Source organism: Cardiocondyla obscurior, linkage group LG10 (assembly GCF_019399895.1).
Source record: "Cardiocondyla obscurior isolate alpha-2009 linkage group LG10, Cobs3.1, whole genome shotgun sequence".
Classification (NCBI taxonomy): domain Eukaryota; kingdom Metazoa; phylum Arthropoda; class Insecta; order Hymenoptera; family Formicidae; genus Cardiocondyla; species Cardiocondyla obscurior.
The window spans coordinates 2,082,765-2,103,247 of NC_091873.1; the positions used below are offsets into that span (position 1 = coordinate 2,082,765).

At 41.8% G+C, this 20,483-nt stretch overlaps 2 protein-coding genes across 3 annotated transcripts in view; one reads left to right on the top strand and one right to left on the bottom strand.

Annotated features, from left to right (window-relative positions):
- Window positions 1-20,483, bottom strand: part of LOC139106288 (uncharacterized) — an 87,646-nt gene that overhangs the window by 6,923 nt on the left and 60,240 nt on the right. The window lies entirely within an intron of this gene.
- On the top strand, window positions 14,002-18,031 carry LOC139106289 (phospholipase A(2)-like). The gene is made up of 4 exons (XM_070662915.1): window positions 14,002-15,652; window positions 16,433-16,592; window positions 16,671-16,814; window positions 17,139-18,031. Exons 1-4 carry the CDS (start codon window positions 15,496-15,498, stop codon window positions 17,389-17,391), a joined length of 714 nt encoding a protein of 237 aa, XP_070519016.1. The 5' UTR covers window positions 14,002-15,495; the 3' UTR covers window positions 17,392-18,031.

Here is a 20,483-nt window from a genome sequence, read left to right on the forward strand (position 1 = left end):
CATATCCTCAACGCTCCGCTCCGCCTATCTTTCGGCTAAATATCGAAACCCAATTCGTCAGCAGTAATTATAATCTACGGGTTAAACAGGGCCGAAAGTTGCCGGGTCATTGCACTCTCTTTCATCCCGGCCCGTTCGCAACCTCGGCAACGTAACGCGCGTGTATCTCTTGTGTGCGCTCGGTCCCTTGGAAGTGCCTTAGATCAAAGTTGACAAACTTGATTCCGCCTTATTGGAGGCCGGGACTCGGGTCTTCGGCATGGGTATATTGGTATGGGTTAGTTTGGCACTTGCAGCACGCTTTGCCAATCTTGACTAATCAAACTACGAGGCCGGACATTCCGTCGGAAGTGGCTGGATGTCCCCCGACTCGTTTCTTACCGCGAAGCTTGGCGGCCGAGTGCGGCATTCTAGAAATTATTGACAGCCGATCGCGTTGCCTGAATTACGCGAGCGAACATCATTACCGTTACTCAAGCGGCGAAATGAGGAAATCGTGGAGGATAGACCGTAGAAAAACACCCGCGGCGCGGTGGGGGGATCCGTGAACACTTCTAGGGACAGAGCTTGCATTGCTTTTGTCAAAAAGAGAGCAACTCGATCGTGTTTGATGAAGTGAATTAATCTTTTCTACGAGCGTAACAAATCGTTAAAAAACGCAATTACCGCACGTGCTAGTCTTTTTACGAACGCTATTATTAATATTAACGCCGACAGTCTGTTGCGATATATCTCGCGTTAATGCCGTTAATGACAAAGAGATATAGTGATAACGGCGATAATGGAGATAATCGGGCGGGGTGCCGTATGAATAAATAAAAATTGTACCTCCGCGGATCGACATGGGTGCGCAATATGCGCGTCGCAATCACGTCGGTGTTTCAGGGGGCGGCCGGACCCGCTCGCTCGTACGTGCGCGTGCCGTACACGGTCGTGATATGTTGCCGGCGGGTCAAGTTATTTAATCCCGCCGGTATAAACCATAGTCGGGCACGTCCGAAATTTATGCACCGGAGTCGCGCCAGAATGCGCGCCGCGCCGCGGCTCGAAATATTCGCGCGCCGGAAGGACCGTTTCCCGCGTGCTCGGTTCCCCGTTCGCGTGCCCCGCTGGAGGGCGACGGCTCACCCCCTAGTCGCCGTTTCGCGATTTACGGAACTCGATATTCCGAGATCGCGCAGTTTTTTTTTTTCTTTCCTTTTTTTTCCGCATTCTCCCTTCCTCGGTGACCGTGATAAATTCCGTCGCGCGCGCTGTTGCGATCCGGCAGTTTGCATAAATAATCGCAATCCGCTTCCCCCTTTTTTTCCTCCTCTCTCGGCGGTTTGGACTGTCCCGTCATTTGCGGTCATCGTGTACGGAATGGCTAACCACTGTTTGCTAAAAGCGGATGGCGTTTTTTGCTATTTGCTGATTTCTCATTCGCAAAGCTTCGCGGACTCAAGATTTCGTTACAAATTCGAATTATTTGATAATGGGAAATAACGACTCCCCGGGTAATCAGGTTTCACGAGCGCAAATGGGGGATAATCCCTTTTCATCAGTTAGTCTCTAAGTGGATTTTATTTTAACGGAATTTTAACGTGAACCTCTCAGTTAATCTCACGTCCGAGAAGTTTGGCGGCACATTTTAGCGAATTATCTCCCACTTCTCTTCTTTAAAATTCTTCGCTTGTAATTTCCATTTGTACCTTCGCACCTTTGAGCTAGGCAACTCCGTAACGCGCGTGACACAGTTTTCCTATTTACACTTTCGTTTGTCTTTTGCGTTCTCGATGCGCGCGGTAAATTAATTAAAATAGAAGACCCAGGCGAAGCCACCGCAGACGGCAGGTCCGCCGCGATTCGAATCTAATTAAAAAATAGGAGCGCAGCGGCAACGCAATGCGAGCTGTCAACGCACGCGTCTGGCAGATCTGACATTTGCATGCCGGTGCATTCCTCGCCTCGTTCCTCGGCTTCAACGTTTGCCGCTTCAAAGCCAGGAAAATGCATTCCTGCAGAGTGCAGCGACCGCTTCGCCGCCGCCGTCGCCGCCGCTGTTGGCGCTTGTCGCGGGAATTGGATCGGTCATCCGATATCGCAGACGATATATTCTCGAAATTCGAGCGCCCTGTATTAATATTAAATTCCGGGCTTCCCTAGAATCGACGATAGACGCGGAAATTACACGCCCAAATGCCGGCAATAACGCGTGTCCATCGAGCCGCTCCTCTCGCCTCGCGTCTCCAAATTTTCCAATTTTCTCTTCTTTTTTTTAATTTTTTGTTAAATAATTTTATCAACCTATGTTTTTCACCTTTTTCATTAAGATTGAATTAAATAGAACACTTCCCTTCGTGCGATTAGCTTCCCGCCGTCACTTTCAGGATATCGAGCAATTCCGCGTCAGTTTTGTTCATCTTTTATATGTATAAATTGCAAATGCGTTCCACGCTTTCTTTTTTTTTTTACGCACGAAGCTTCGTGGAAATCGAATGAAAAATCGAATAAATTCTGATATTTGAACACGTCAAAGGGATATTATTTAACGTAATATACTGAATATTCTATGCATATTTGAGCGAAAGAACTGGGCTTGTAATAATCAATGCTATTCGTTATATATTTCACGTTATTAAAGCGCGTTCTCTCGCACGGGCGAGACCGAATTATCAATATAAAAAAAAAAAAAAATAATAAAAAAAGGGAAAAAACTTTGCAGTCTCTATTTCGCAAATTTATTTTCGTGATTAATGACGCGAATATATCCGGAATTTGCTGCGCACTCGATGTATCGGAATATCGTGGACGACGTATCGATCGCGGTCGTGTTACGGCGATTAAATCAAATGCGATATCCAATCGCGTATTGTTTTTGGCATCGTCCAAGTGCGATTAATTTTATAATTCCGGGCTGGATGTGAAACGGCGCGCTTTGTAACGTAAATAAAATGCGTTAGCACGCCGCGACTGTGTAATTCATAAAAATGATTAATACCGCCGGTCGATGGAAGGCGCGCGAAATAATGCGCGAAAATAACATTACACGCCCGCCGCCTTGTTTTGCGCGAGAATTTTTATAACGCCGCGCACATCAACGTAATCGCGGACCTTTTCGGCACGCGGTGCGTCATAAATGTCGAATGTTAAAAGTATAGCCGCAGTGCCATTGTGCGTCTAAAATTTAATTCGGTTTTTTTCCTACGGCGATTGCTGCCCCTTTGCAGCAAATTCATAACGAACAATTTGATAATACACAGTACTGCAGCGTAAAATCGCGAACATTATCAATTGAATTAAAATACACTACGTCAAATAAGAAAAAAAATAGAAAAGAAAAGAACAGCCCATGATCTTGTATCATACCACATGTGTTCAATCTCCATCGCGAATTATTAACACCCTCGCATACCGTTTTTGTTTAATTATTACTGCAGTGTGTTTCAGCGAAAGCTTCAATTTACTTCCCCGACGAATTTAAATCTTATTGTCACGCATTATATTCGATCGATTCTAATATTTCTCGCTGGCTCTGGCAACTTAACAGCATCGGCCGTGTCTTCAGAAGTTGCCCGAGACGACTTACTGAGCATCGGGTAGGTACTAAATTATTCAAGAAACACTAAGCGGCGCGCAAACGAATTCGCGTTACACCGTATTACGCGGCATAATCGGATGCCGTTGCACTATATCAGTGCCGCGGGCATTAGTCTTGTCGTTATTCGTGCGGAAATTACACGTGCGAAGGCTGCGACGCGGAACGGCTATCGGCCTATCGCACAAATGTGCCCGTCGATACTTCGATTCTATCTCCAGGTAATTCACGCGGGCCTACAATAAATTGGAATACACCACGGAGAATCGCGATGCATCATCCCTATCATTTTTTGCGTCAGATATTTTTTTTCCGCGATCAGCGAGCTAAAAGCCATCGAATTGATTCGCGCGGTTCAGCTCACCCCGTTGTCCCCGGGAGAAAATAAAACTGTGAGAATGATGAATTAGGTTACTCGTTACTTATTCAGATTTTTGACAGGGAATAAAATTGAAAGCGCGATAAATATAAATTCAATAAGATGATTTATAACGAAAGGGCAAGCGGTGAAAACAATCGACGCGAATATTTTAGGCTTGCTTTAAAATGTGCGATTTAAATTATTCTCTGGAATGCACGTGACTAGGTTTGGTTGGAGTTCGAGCGGTCTTCAGCGGGATCTCGTTTTTCGATGATAAGTGAGTGATTGGTTGCTATCATTAAGCGAATGCTGCGATAATTGATACCATCGCTCACTTATCATCCATCGAGGCGTGAGAAACGAGACACGTTGCTGAAGATAGCATCGAACTACGAATCGAGTTTGGATTTTCACGTTTTCTAGAAAATAATTAAACGTCGTTCTTAAACGTGCGCTCTTACTTTTTTCATTGATAATAATTTCTTTTCTTTTAATATATCTTTCACAAAATCGATGACGCCTAGTAAGAGTACGTATTAATTTCATCGTCATTTGTCCGAAGTCACACTCCCGGTTCAAGAAAATTGCATTGAAAGATACAAGTCCCGCGTGCGACAATAGGTCGTACGTACATAAATCTCGAGCACTTATCTGAAGGTGTACCGGCTTTGCAGGATGTAAATAGTTCCACTTTCGCGTATTTGTGAACATGAATATCTTCAAAGCGAAGAGCCGGCACGTGGAGGATTCGCGAGGTGCGGGGGCAGACCTCGGTGGCTGCCCCCGATGCCTTCCACCGGAAGGCACCGGAAGGTTTGCGCAGTCGCTTTTCTTGCGAGTCGAGTGCCGTGACGTCGAGCACGTACTAAGAAGTACATCCCGCGTGATAATAACGACGTCGTTAGGCGGCTGGACCACTTCATCTCACAATGACCCGCGGAACGCAGCGAGTCTGGAATACGCCCGGCTCTCAGAATTCACGAAATGTCTAGGGTGTTCTTGGGTAAACAGACGTGGGTGGCGCTTTACTCCCCCCGCGACGAATGCGAATTATTACTGTTTGTCTTGCTGCAGAAGTTCGTTCCTGGATGATCGGCGCGGGACGATCGTCGGGGAAGCGAGTCGCGGATCGACTTTGAACGTCGCAAACGTCACCGATAACGGCTTGCGCGCAATTTGCCGAGGTCGCGGAGCCGGCGACGCGGGAAACCAAACAATCGATTCACCCGGTAGCGTCTTAGAGCAGCGTCGCGGAACATATTTGTGCTCGCTCGAGCGTGAGCGAGCATTGTTGCACGTTGAACGCAATAACAAGCTGCATTAGAGTACCTTCCACTCCAGCGTCGTCCTCGTTTCATCTCCAAAGAGCGTGCACAATAATATCTTCTATAGTATATCTTCTTGGCGTTCTATTAGATATCAATCATTGGACATTTTCCGTTCATTTTATGTGTGCGCGTATCTTCTGAATATTTTCCTTCTATCGTTACATTAAAAGCCTTCGCGGAGCTGATAATTTAATTTTCTAACGTAATAAAGCGATGTATCACGCGACCGTAATCGTTTCACCTTTCATGTATTCAGAACGTAGGTTTTTTTACGGGTCTCGTTCACGATCATTCGTTTCCTCTCGCTTTTTTCCTTTCCCCCCGCCTCTTTTTTTTCCCCGAAAAATTTGATACGCAAACCGCCAAAACCATCGGTAAGCTCGTGAGGCCGCCGCCGTTATTTCGTTAGCGATATTAAGTGAGTTACTCGTTATTCGCGTTGAGCTTCGTTTACGTTAATTTAGCACGAGGATGCTTTTACGAATATTCCAACGAATATTCGATAAATTTTCCAATTCGTGGCCGTGCGCAGTGAAATTACAAATAATAATAATACCACCCTCCCGCAATGTCATCCGTCATACGTTTTCCGAGTTACAGAGTGTCCTAAAATTAACGGCCTTCCTTTTAGTTGCAATTTTCTCGTAACAAATATGATATTTTCAGAGAAAAAACTGCGGTAAAATTATCTAGAATTTAATTACAACAAAAAAAAAAAAAAAAGAAAGAAAGAAAGAAATAAACTAATTCAAAATTAATTAAGACGAAACAATAAAGGAGGAAAAAAAAACTTAAAACTTTAGAATTAATTAAATGTAATGCAAGCGTATTTTTAAAATCTATTCTTTTGTATCGCATTTTTATTCCTGGCACGAAAGATAAGGTGTATGAAGTTAAGACTTTTCACAACGGGGTTTCAACAAAATATATTCACCGTTCGCCGTTTCCTTTACGAAAAAATATTGCAACAAAGTAAGAAGCGCATATATTAAAAAGCTAGGCGGAAACTTAGCGGCCAAACGTATTTTCGACGAGTGCAAATGAACTACATCAAAGAACTCGCAACTGCGAGGAGGAACGACGGCGGTTTCGGGGCATCCTGTATGCATGCAGATGCAATTTTGAGCTGTACACTGGTAATTAGGCAACCGCAATTAATCACACGCGCATCAAATATTTGCACGGGCAGGAAACCGCGCTTTATATACAAACATGCTGCAATTTATCATGTTCCGCTCTCGCGCCGGATTACGTCGCCGGGCTGATGGACTTTTTTAACAGTCGAGGGGCGACGCAAAGGTACGAAAACATCCCGTGTGTCATTAGTTTAAAAAAAAAAAGCTCCAAATCCATATGTGTTTTATCATTAACTAAAAACTTGCCGAAAAGAACTGTAACGAAATGCCTCTGTCGCTAAAATAATTATTTATCAAATTGTAAGAATAATATTACATTAAAAATATAAATATATTATCAACCATACATATACCACGCAGTACTGCATATTACATGCAACGCCATGTTATCCACCGACACGTGCGCTGTACTATTTCAATAAAAGGCTGATTTTATCCGATATATTTAATACGATTAGCGCTATTCGTGGGGTAAAGTATCAACTTGTTGATTTCAACGCCCAAGATTAACATGTAATTTTCGTAGCCGAGCGCATTCGGATCATGAGATAATAATGTAAATTGTGCATTATCAAACTGCGGCGGTAATGTAATACCGAAATTTGTTTAGCGGAGCAATGGATGTTATTGCGGTAAAGGAGCACAGTTGCGGTTGTTTGGGGTGTCCTTCTGACAATTAAGCGCGGCAACCTACGTGCGTGAGCTCGCGATATATCCCGTGTTTGTCTGGGACTCGTCGCGCCGCGCCGCGCACGTGTGCAATTTCCCAATTGCCCCGAGGAGGCTGCGATCGGCGCGAGTACGTGCATTCGTTCGCGCCTCATTAATTCGCTCCATCTCATTTGCGCCTCTTTCCCTCCGCCCCCCTTTCACGCCATTTTCTCACTTACATTCCCGTTAATCATCGCGCAAACTTTCGAATCAACGACACGCCTACTAATTCCCGTGGTCTACTTCGGCCGCTGAGAAAAGAATTTCACGACTGAAGACCAAAATGTTCTGGAAAGTTATTTAGAAAAACTCGAATCCACCAATTAATTACTAAAAATGTCTCACGATAAAGTGATGACTCTAAAATTCATTAAAATGATTTGAAATCTTGATTAAAGTCCAAAATAAATTATTTTTAATTAATTTAAACGTTAATGAATTATTTGGAGAACTTGAAAGTTTCATTTTAATGAAACCAGTCATTTTCGTCGATTCTAAAAAACAGTTCTCGTGATGGAATTTTAAAATTTAGACCGAAATATTTTATATCTCCATTTTCGCGCTCGAAAACATTTTTTTAAAAAGAGACCGTAATTAAGATAGAATTTCCGGTGTAATTTAAAATTTATTTAGGCAACACGCTCACAGTCTCAATCGCGATTAAAGTGAAATAAAAAAAAAATTCCACGATACAGCTCTAATTGGAGTGATGAACGCGAGTGCGACGTTGAATCTTTATCCCGGGCGCTTTCTCAAAATCATATATTATTTTGCCACGGCTGCGAGGAATTACGCTATTATTGAAGCAAACAGAAAGCGGCCGTGTCTCACACCGCGGGCCGCTTAATTTAATTATGGTCATTACCAACCGGAGCGGTGAACTTTGCGCGAGTTATTATGAGCTAACACAACTTGCATTGTAAATTATTAACGACTCTCGGAGCATAGCTGGATCGCCAATATGGTGGCTTAGAATAATTTGGCGCTCGATAGCAGCGGTCGGCTTCGCGGCATTCCTTGAATAGAGCTCCTCCATTAGAGTCGCCAGGAAGGGGCGTGAGAGGGTGGCGCAATTTAAATAAGTTCGAGAAGGGGACGCACCTCGTCCGCCGGAGCCGCGGAGGATTGACGGGGAAATGGGTCGCGGACGTGGGTTTATTCAAATTGAGAATGCTACAGAGGTGGAATGTCTGGCGTGCCCGCGGGTTGTCAACTTTCCATTTTAAGTTCGCTGACGTATTGAGTCGAAGTTCGCAGCCGCGATACTTCCGGAACTAGTCCGCCGTCCCCGGGGGAAAGGGAAACGGGACCCCGGCTACGACAGGTAAAATATGGTTCCGCTACCCGGTGCCGCATTGATTCTAGATATTGCGGTGATGGCGCTCGGACGACTGGAAAACATAAATAACAATGACGGAAGTGCGCAGATCAGTAAACAACGAAAAAGGGGGGAAGAAAAAAAAATTTTAAAGTATTGTTAACGAGGCGATCATTTATTCGATCCGTCCGCTTTTTCTCGGATTTCATTGTAATTTATCGATTCGACCATTCGACGACGTTTGATATCTATTATTTATATTTTGTGATAAATCAGGACTTTCTACATTAATTTATGAGAAATTTTTATCGAAAGCGCTCGACAAGCTAATTTTTTTTTGTTTCTTTTAACTTTACGTTCTATTAAATATTCCCGAGTGGAAATTTATCTAGTTAATCTGATTTTGCAGCTAGTGGTCAGATCGCGCAGATTAAATATATTTCTTAACTATATGACTAGCTTGGTACTAGCCATAAATTATAAGAAAGTATTTATTATTTAGTGACTATCTTCAAAAAATAAAGTTGCCCATTAAAAAAAAAAAAAAAAAAAATCTGTTTAATATTGGTCGTCTAGTCACTGTCCAGCGCGGACCATGTATCTAAATAGATATCTAAACGTTTTTCGCCGCGTACTAGTCTACTGTTGTGTGCTGACTTTATGCAACGCTCGCTCGTGATCGACAGTTTTGCTAGACAGCCACGAAATAAACCACGAATTGGCTAACTAATTATTAAGTAACGGTGGGAATTAATTTCCACTCGGGTTATTGATAAAAAAAAATACTTGACGCAATGCCCGCCAAATTTTATCCCCTCCGAATTAAATTTACTACTTGGCGATAAAACGCGAATAAAAAAAAAAGGAAAAAAAAAAAAATAAGAATACCGCCGCATCTCTTGCCGCCGCATTTATAAACAGTTTAAAAATGAAAATCGTTAATAATGCCGCGCACCCTTAATTTTTAATCCCCAACTTCTCGTCACGTCTGAAAGATTGCGAAGCCAGCTTTTTTTTTCCCCGCGGTACTATGCAGCTGGGAAATTTAGCCGCGCGCACCGCCGACAGCTTTTCCCCGCGCTCTTTATAATAATGCTTAATCTCCGTTCTACGCTACGGCGTTTTAATGAACGCGCCGCTTCAAAGCGTTTATGGGATATATGGAAATCTTTTTTTTAAATCCGCCTGTTTGGCGTGCGCGGCGTCGCACCGCGATTTCCGGCCCGCGAGGCGTGGATTAACGTTTATTAAAAGCATAAATTATGTACGTTGACGTAGCGCGCTCACGAGCCCCTTTCCCGAGCTTTTAGCCGCGCTTGTACGAAGGAGACGCGGGCGAACGAATTTTTATTATCCCTCTAAAGGTTTTCACAATTTTTACATGAGTTATTCCCTTTTTCTTTTCTAGAAATTTTTTTAACGCTTTTCGGGGCGCCCTCAAAGGAAAAGTGGGCAGCTCGAGTCGGAGCTCGCGGGTGGCGACTGAAATTATTATTATAATCGAACGCGCGGATTCCTGCGACGACTTTTAATGAAGTCACGCGTTGTCGTTTGAAACTCCGAGTGCCTCTTACGAGGTCTTTCTTGTAGATTGCGACATGACGGGAATAACGAGAGTTACGAAGTAATCCGAGAACGACGGGCTCCGCCGAACGACGAAGTCAACGGCGCGGTCGGGATTCTTCTCGCGAAAGCCACGGGCTCGCAGGAGGCTGGGCGATAGCCCGGATGTGTTTGTTCGTGTTCAGGGATCACTCCCGTGATCCTTGCCAAGCGCAGTTTTAAGGGCGGCGGCAAATTTTTACTACGCTGGGTACGTCGCGGTAGCTTTTCGAGTTTCGGAACAAAAGAGCTGGAAGCGAGCGAATTAATTTAGTGGAATAAATTAACCGCCGGGGTATTTCTTTCTTTTCTTATTAAATTTTTAGAATATTTTAATTAAAAATGTAGCTAACAAAATATACATATATATAAAATATTATTAATGTGCGTAATTGCAATATTTAAAACAAAACAAAAAAAAAAAGAAAGAAAGAAATTAGTATGCAGTTTTCGGCAGACACGCCGCTCCGTGGATTCCCTCGCGGCTTTCTATTAGAAGTAAAAGCTATGAATCAATCCGGGACTGAGGTTGTGGATGCCGGGGAAATTCCTCGCTGGAATTTCGGAAGCTGCGCGACGTAAACCCTCGAAAATCCGTTTGAGGTCGGGGCCAGGGTCCGGCGAAGCTCAATATAAATCAGAGAAGCCCGACGAAGCGCTAGCCGTTGCGGCTCCCGTCTTCCATCGGTATCTTCCATGTCCATCTCTTTCTTCCGTTCCCCCGACCTCGCCCGTTTCCCGGACACGTAATTACGGGCGTTAGGTGAAGAACTTACGAGCTTTCCCGAGCTCTTCCCTTCACCCTCGTGACTGCCGACCCCGTAACAAAAAAATAAAAAGAAAAAGTAAGGGGGAGAAAAAAAAGAAAAAGAAAAGAGTACGCGTGCAATGAAAGAGAAATGTTTAAGATCCGAAAAGCTTCTCGCTTCTTAAAGAGGGATTTTCTCTTGCGGTCAGGTGCCCGTAAAAACGCGATAGCGTCTTAAATAACGGCGAAGAAGGTAATCACTTTCTGAAGGGCCAGATCGCGAGGATAACGGACGCGGAAGCGTGCAGCCTATCGAGAGCATTCACTGCAATTTGCAATATTTAACTCCTAAGTGCAATCATAGCTCGCAACGGAGAGATAAAACCCCACGCGTATTTACAATTTACAGATACACGAGAGGATCACGGGTAATTTTTTTTCCTCCCTCCCTTCCTCCTTCCCCAAAAAAAAAAAGAAATAAGTAATCCTAAGAGTTATCTCTGTAGTTTCTATTTTAAAAGGTAGGTAGAACAGAGATAAAAAAAGCCGCGGAAAATAAAAGAGCGCAGCTTTTCATTTCCGACTCACAGTTTGTCATATATGTATATACATATATTTTTTTCACTTCAATTTTGATCTCTCTACAATTTCTTTTTTCCTTTTATTTCTTCTCTCTTTTTTTTTTAATTCTTTTTTTATTTTCCACGTTCGCGCTTTTCCTGCGCGGGATTTCAAAAATGTTACAGCCCGTCGACTCGCAGTCGAAATAATTTTTTTTCCAGCGAGTCGCAGGCTTCGCCCCGGGGGTCGCGCAACACTACCGTTTAGGGAAACAACGTTGCAAACAGGGTGAGAATAATCGTCCTTACCGGGTTCGCGAGCAGGGGAGATGCGGCAACTTCTCACCCTCGGCTCGAAACAATCGCAACTATGCCCGAACAATTTATAATTCCGGGGCTGTCTTAGTCCTCCCTTGCCGCGCCCTCGGCACCCCCGGTTCGCGCGGCCAACCGGCCCTTGTGCGCGCTGCACAGTTAAATGTTATTACTTTGGTCGTTGCGGATAATTTCCCTCGGTTGTCCGCCGGGGCGAATTCCGCTCCGGCGGCGCGAGCGAGCGGGAGTCGTCAATTGGAGTTCGCACGAAAGATATAGGTATAACGCGTTGCAACAAAGTCGGTAACTGAGTAGCCAGCCCGTCTTCTTACTTTTGTCAGGGAATGAATGATGAAGGAGGAAAACAAGAAATTTGTTATTAAAGAAGCGCAGGAAAAAGAGTTTGCGTTCAAATACGTAAAATCGTTTTAAGTTGAGTTTCTAAGAAGTTCGTTGATGCTTCCGATGTGAAACTTGGCGCGCCTGTTTAGAAATTTTGTTCATTATTAGTTTCCATGTGCTTTTTTACGGTCCAATTTTTAGAAAAAGCCACCCGTCAGATATAAAATATGAAGTTACAAGACTATTAAAAAGACACGCGTGATTTTACAACTGCAGTCGTCTGTGAAATGAATAAAATTAAAAGAATTAGTTTCAAACCCTCCTCGGACACGGAAGCAGTCACATTTGTATTTTTATACATGCGAGAGAACATTATACGAACAGAAATATAACACTGACAAATAGCCATTCGTATTAGCGGAATTCGCGAAAGAAACTTCTGATAGCCAGCGGGCAAGCCGTATCGGAAATCAATCTTTGCGTGTGCGCGCTCGGTAAACATTTTAAAATACTCTAATGCCACGCTAAAAGAACGGCGAAATTAAAACGTGCGTACATATACAATATACATATGTCTATATTCCGCGACATGAAATGTTCGGCCAAGAAAAATCGCTATGGATGATTTCCATCGGCCGAGTAGCGAAGAGCGAAGGGATGGGCCTTTTACTTTTTACCCCGGTGACATTTTTGCCTCCTTTTTTTTCCTCTCTGCGCGCACAGGTGACCGTCGGGTTCGCGCGTTTGCTTCTTCCCTCCTCGCTAATGCGCTTCTCGGTGCATTAACTTAGGCCAGGCGCCACGCACACCCGCGTCAAATCTTTTGTGTTGAGGTACAAACGCTGAGCCGCTGTGCTTGCAAGCTCCTACTACCTTCCGTGCCCGACGGCAAGAAGATGCGAGAGCAGCTTCCTTCCTCTCTTTCTGCTTGCGTCTTTTCCGCCGTCCCTTTCGCGACCGTTAATCGTCCCGCACGCGCAATTTCCGCGCCGGTTGACTCGCAATTGCTCGACTCGCCGACTTTTTCCCAACGATTTTCCCGCCGATCTTGCTCTTTCTAAAGTAAATCGTTTTTTTCCTTCCTCTCTCTCCTCCTCTCTTCTTTTTTTTTTTTTTTTTTAATTACGACAATGTATTTTTACAGCGTGGTTTGCCGCAGTTTGCTGTCGTGTTGTTAAATCAACATCAACCGTCACACTATTTTCTAAATGGATTTAAAAACAGAGGGGGTTTTTAAGTGCAAATATATGCGTGTAGAGAATAAAAAAAAAGAAGAAAAAAAAATTAAATAAACGTAAAAAAATAGTACTAGTAGAAATAAAAATTATATTATGAAAGGTCGGACATGAAAAAAGAAACAACGGATAATCGAAACGAAAAGAGAGATGTACTGAATCGAAATTTTCGTTGAGAACGAACATTTAGCGTTATTTACGGGAAAGAGCGTGGATTAAATTTAGTTAACTTCTTCATGTCTTCGCCGTCACCTCATATTCCGCCAGTTTCTCGCTCGTCGATTCCAAGAGGCACCTCAGGGTGTACGAGGGTGTCGAGGCAAACGCAAGGTAAGCGGCAGGCGGGAACCTTGAAGAACGAGCGTGGAACGTGAAACGAAAGCGGATGTCGCGGCCGGGAGGGACGAAATCGTTAAAAGGAATGCGCAGTCGAGCGAAAGGGGCTTCGAGAGGCCGGCCGACCAGTTGAAATAATGTAGAGAAAGCTCTAAAAAGCTCCGCCAGAAATTCAGGAAGACACCCCCCTCGCCGCCCCATTTTATTTCTTCTGGCTCTCGGGAAAAGAAAATTTCTAGCGATGTTCTCGCGATCATCTTGCGTTAACTTCGATCGCCATGCATTAATGTTGTAAATTAAAAAGACGATATTAATTATACCTGCGTTAAATTAATATTTAAGAAACTTACGATGAAAGCTTGAATAACAGTTTACGCCAATTTGTAATATTTAATATTAAACACACAGAAACTTATTTTTAATAATTATAATATGATTATTATTACTTTTAACTGGGGTGAAATTTCAGTAAAAAATTTCGTTGACAGCTCTTTAATTAAACAGTTAATATTTTTTATCTCGTTTACGCTACGTGGAATAAAAGCTTGATTATTTTGGTGAAACATTAACGTAACACACAAAAAAAAATAAATTTATAATTAGGAGGATAACGTCAAAAATATAAATTTCTGAACTTTAATTCGATTCAAAGTTACGAAAAAAAAAAAAGAAAAAACCACTGATTTCCAACTTCGGTGATAATGCATCGCGCGATCGATCAAGTCATCGAAATAGCGTGCACGTTTCTATTAAGGAACCTTGTTTAAGATAATTCGAATTATTTGACGCTCTAGAGTTATCTGTTCTTCCCTGGTTTCTAATTACTTGACCAGAGAGAGTTATCTTTTGTGTAACATTTTGCATCAGCATATGCTTGCGTCTTTCCTGGAGCCGTACGTGCCTAATCGCGTATGGCAACGGGAAAGTACCTTCGGGAAGAACCAATTTTCGAAGCATTTACACCTTTGTTTAAGACATAGGATGGGATTGCAGCTCCCTGGTCTAGCAACGGGCATCGTCAGTCTCTTGTCGCGAACGTCTGAGATATCTAAGATATTGTGCATTTAAAGATTAGATCACGGCAAAATTTGCAGAGTGACACCGTGTGATATCGTCGTCGAAAGGTCGCGGCATTGACTCGCGATTTGCGCTTTGAAACGCACTTTGTCCTTCTATACAATTGTCTCTACACCTTCTAGATATCTGTTTCTCTTTGGCATACACGTACTACCGTTTTTATCTCCAGTCCACATGCGTGTCTCGAATAAAGATAAAATACGCGGTGAACCGAAACTCGTCGACCTGTCTGACTTTCAGTCTTATCAAAACTCTTGATAGAACCTCACGTTCGTATTCAAACTCGACTGATTATTTCGTTCTTTTTTTTTTCCTTTGATTTTGTTTTACTTAATTACTGGTGAAAAAATATTAATGAATGGTTAACGTTAATTAAAAGTGGAAGCTGGATAACGCGGCGTTATTTAATACTTCAATTTTATAACATCAGTTTTTATAACGTAACATGATAAATAAGTTATTAAGTAATGCAATCGTTAGATACCATTATCGCGCCCGTGGAAAAGCTCATGTGCCTGAAACTCAGCTAATTTTAAATCGTAAGTCCGGTATCGCGAGGAAACCGACGCGGCGAGAGGAACCGCACTCGTACAGGAAGTGCTATGACGGTGAACGTGTCGCACGAAGGCGTTAGTGGGACATAAACGTCGGTATTATAATATTTTTAGCCGATTATCGTGTCAGTTTCGTTTGAACAAGTGTCGCGTGATGCTGACATGTGCGTTTTCGACGTGACAGAATTGCTGACCGTATTACGAAAATCTTTTCTCGGTGTGTAACATTTGGGAACACTTCGGATTCAGTTTACAATTCACGTTCTCGCTGGTGAATTACAATAATTATCTTAAAATGAGAGGAACGAGTGCGATTAGTTTAATTCTGTTCCACATGCTCTCGTTGTTTGCTGATAATTACGGTGTAACGGAAGGCCACAGTTTAAATGATTATTTACGAGGCTTTTCCACGTTGAAACAAATAACGAGTCTTCGACATGGGATCCTGCCAGGTGATTTTTATACTTATTGAATAAAATTTCTATCTATTTAAACAACACGCTAACGTACAATTTTTTTTTTTTTTTTGCACAAAAGAAAGTTGCTAAATATCTTCTTTATTATTTTATAAGAAATCTTTAATGACTAATTGTTAATTGTTAAGTCCTTATTTTTTATTTTTTAACAAATAGTTTACTGTCGCAATTTGTTTAAGCCTAATCAAATATATATTTTTTATGTTATATTACATTATATTTTATATTCTGCTGATAACGACCAACTTGCTTACAATAAAAACACGTGTAGACGCACGAAAAGGTCGATAAATATGAATAACGGTTAGACGATACAAAAAAATAAAATAGATAATAACAAACGTTAGAAATGTGACGAATCCTACAATAAATAAGGTAAAAAACGAATCACGTTTTAAAATTAACGGAGAAAAAAACACAAGTCGCGCTTTAATTGTTTTAACCATATAAAAGAGGGAACTTTTTTGCGGGCACTCGGTTATCAAATATATTATAGATTCTACGAAACAATCGCATTATTATATATTCCGGCGTCTGTACGCGGAGCGATCGCTGGCTCAATTAGCGGAACTCGAACAGGTTCGCACCATCGTCGTGCCTGCTTGTACGACACTTAATAAATCGGTATCTTAAAACATCGTGGGGTTAATTCAATCCAAATTCAACATTCTCGGACCATCCCGAAAGAAACCGATTAAATGTAACGGAGTTCGATCACGAAACACAATTTTTGGCACGACTTCTTTATTTCTTCAGGAACGCTTTGGTGCGGCCACGGAAATATTGCCCGCGAGAAATATCAACTCGGCAAGTACGAAGAGTTGGACAAGTGTTGCAGGGCCCACGATTACTGCGAAGAATACATAAGACCGAAAAGTACAAGATACGGGCTGAACAATAAATCCAATTGTCGAAGGTATTATAACATTAAGTTTTGTACCATCGTTAACCGCGCGGCGCACTTTCCTTTTTCATTTTTTGACTGTTTTTGCAGCTCGTCGTGCGAATGCGAGGTGCAATTTTACGATTGCTTGAAGCAAATACGCGGCTTTTATGCGTCTGCCGTGAGAAGAATATATTTCATGCATTGCAAACAATGCTTTCGTATCTTCTACGATCCTCAAGAGTGCACAAATAAGTAAGTACAATAAAATATATATCTACTTTTTCTTTTTTATATTATTTAAAATATCAAACATTTTCTTGAATTCATATTTAACGAAATATTAAAATCTTGAAAATTAATTGCATATTTTTAATTAATAAACTAACAAGGTAATATTGTGAATAACTTTGTGCATGTTATTCCCGTCTTGTTATAATTCCAATGACAAAATGCATTACATTCGCTTGTTATCGATCAATTAATTGTAAACGAAAATTAAACTGCCGAAAGTCGAAATTATTTGTTATATATCAGTCGGTTCTCCATCAATTATTAATTAATTATGCAATTGATTAGGGGTCTCGATATAATCGAGGAGAAGGACCGCAGCGGTCGCCGTATTTTCTGCTCGAAGTTTGACCGAAATTCGAAATGGGTCCACCGTCACAACTTCAGCTCGTCGGAATCGAACCTCGAAGATTCAACCTGGGATAATGATAAAACCAAACAATTTATTCCGTCCTTTCATCCTGAGGTTGACGGAGAATATTCTAACGAGGAATTTGATGATAAATACGGAGATTATTTATTCAACACAGATAATAATTAATCCGTTAAGCTAAAAAAAAAAAAAATTTCAACTTATTTCAGTTTCAAAGATTTCAGTGGTAATTAATGCATTTAATTAAATAATAATTAATGCTACGAATAAAGCTTGTATTTCCACTGAAATTTTTGAAACTGAAATAAGCTACAATATTTTTTTTTTCTTTAGTAGTTACTCTTTTGAAACTTTTAGTCGGAAATTTTAAAATACAAAAATGTTTTCTTGTTCAAATATGTATTGAAATTGATTGCATATAAATGTTTTATGTTAAAATATCAATTTCTTACACTTTGTATTCCGTAGGAATTTATCTGCAAGGATAGCTAAGTAGTTCTTTATACAGTATGTTAAGCGTTGCTTGTAAGTGTTTTAGTTAAAAGCATTTTGCAATTTTCAGACTTTAAATAGATAAAATAAAATATTAAAATAACGCTTTATTAACACTTTGAGCACATTTCACGTCCAGCTTTTTCAATCTAATTTAAGGTTACTGAAGTTAATTTCACAAGATTTTGCATATTAAGTTCAATGCATTATTATTCGTAACAATTTAACGCGACAATTAAAATGAAAAAGCGACACTAAGATTCTCACAATTGATAATGATAATACGAATAATAATAAATTATTTCCGTTTCTCAAACCTAGAAATTTTTTATTTAAATTTTACGAATTATTTCTTTCTTTGTATTCCGTTTAAACGTCAGTTGTATTCTCGCCTCGAATAAATTTTTTGTAACAGCGCAACTGACGTCTATGAAGCTTATCATGTACAATGGAAGAAAAATTTTCTGATTCATGCAAATTTCTTCGTCTCTAAACACTGGGGACCTCCGGCTGCCGCGTACGAGCCGTACATGTCTAAACGCAGCACTGGTGCAATCGCGCCCCACGAGTGCGATTCCGAAGTCCGCTTCGAAATTGCTTCGTTCCGGATATGGCAACCGTTCGCAGGTGCAAGCGCGGGGAACAGGGGGAAGAGAGGCTACTTGAAAATCCGCCGAGAATTTTATCGCGAGGCCGTAGACACGTGGGCGAATGAGCCGAGCCATTCTGCGATTTCTCTCTCCATCCCTTTTTTCTTTCTCTTTCTCTTATACCTCGCAGCTGGGGAGCCATACTACCCTCAGCTTCCCTCCGCGCACCGCGACTCTCGTGAAAAGAATGTTCAATTATGCAAAAATACGCGCGAAAGTTTCACCGGAGGCGCTCGTACCGCGTGGGGTGTTTCTAAATTAATATCAGGTGAAACGGGGGAGAAAAGGGACGGCTAATGCGAATCAACAGTCGACGCGTTGTTGAGAACTGTCTCTCTGCTTTCAGACCTCTTTTTATCACGCGCATTACCACCCGCGGACATTCGCTCCTCATATTTTTCCAACGAACGCCGCTGATCTGGTTAATATACTTTACCAGATCCGCTTCTTACTGTCATCCAACAATGAAATATCAAAAGTGTTATTCACATTCTATATTAATGGCCGGCATTAGAAAGATTAATAATTTTATAACGCACGTGTGTATCCGTCGAGGAAAAACTAATAGAAGAGATAAAATTTTACGGCTTTTGCGCTTGATTTATCTCCGTCACGAATTGTCCCGTTTCTATCGAGTCGACCTAGTAGCCAAGTTCTCCAAAAATCAATCCTCGGCTTTTTTTTTTTTATTTCGCGACAGCTCCATTTCCAACATTTTGCGAGGTTCTCGTACAGGCGAGTCCCTCCCGCTAAAAGATACGTTCTTTTTTTTTTTTTTAGCTCCACGGCGCTATTAAAAAGCCTTTGAAAAATATCGCCGTGGCCCCGAGACTCACCCGTTTGAAATCTCCTTTAAGTATCTCATATTATAAAGTCCTCTTGAAGAAAATGGCAATTACTAATATAAAAAGTGTACAAGCTCCTTCTCTCTCCTTCTTTCTGTTCTCCGCGATCTACCGACGTAGCGGAAAGCACGAAAGCGCCTAATATTTCGCACGATTGTCGCTGCAGTTTGCACAGAATTTCTAATTGGAATTTTATTAACGCGAATTGAAACGGCGACGCTGACGGAATTATAATTGGAGCCTTTTGAGGAATTCTTTTTTTTTTTTCTCTCCCGAGTCTTTTAATTCCCATCGAAAGAGGCGCAATCTCGAAGTAAGATTACATCGTGATGTCTCATTTACAAAGGCTCAATAAATTATAAACGTCGTTACGGCGAAAGATGATTTATTCACGAACGAGCCGAATGGAAATTAGATTGTTCTTATCGATTGATCGAAAATTGGCGAAGCGCCTGTTTTCTAAATAAAAGTGTCAAATTTAATGCGTGATAATAATTTTGTTCGTCGAAATTAATGTCAAACGCAACGAATGGAACGCTCGGCGTGAATTTATTCCGTAGGCCGTCAAATGTTCGAGTCGGTCCTCGGCTCTCTCACCCGCCGCTTATTTTTGTGGCGTACAGAGTGTTCTGCCGCGCAAACAATCGTGATGTCACTCGCAATTTGGTGAAAGTCCCGGGCGGTAAATAGCGGCACGAGCCGCTCCGTGTCGTCACGGTATTATTTCACGAAACGCGATCGTTCCTTGTGAATAAATAGCATCGTGTAATAATAGCAGCTTGCGCTGGATATCTCTGTGTTAACCGTCGTTTATTGAAGAAAAGATTCGAGAAGAGAGTAAAGACAGATTCGTATCGCGAAATTGCCATCTCACTCACGCGAAATCGAAAGAGAGCTGTTGCGTGAAAGAAAATATTACACCGGGACGGAAATAAAATTCGAGACGTGAATTTAATTTGGTACGAATCAGTGCCGCGTCATTCGGAAAATGGAAATCTCCAAGCTGTAACAACGACGATAAATAAGCTTTAAAAATAAAGTATCCACCGAAGTGGAGGCTGTGGGGAAACTCTTCATAAAAATTGCAACTGTAACGAAGCCAGCAAAAAGCCGTCCCTCCAGTTCACATGGGACGGCTTTTCTTCGGGGGACCCCAAGTCGGGGACTGTAACGTCATCGGGGAAAAAAGAACAATAATAAACGTAAATAATTAGTCAGCGCGAATAATTGATTTGTGTGCTTAAGGATTCACTTGCGAGGTACGGGCAACAGC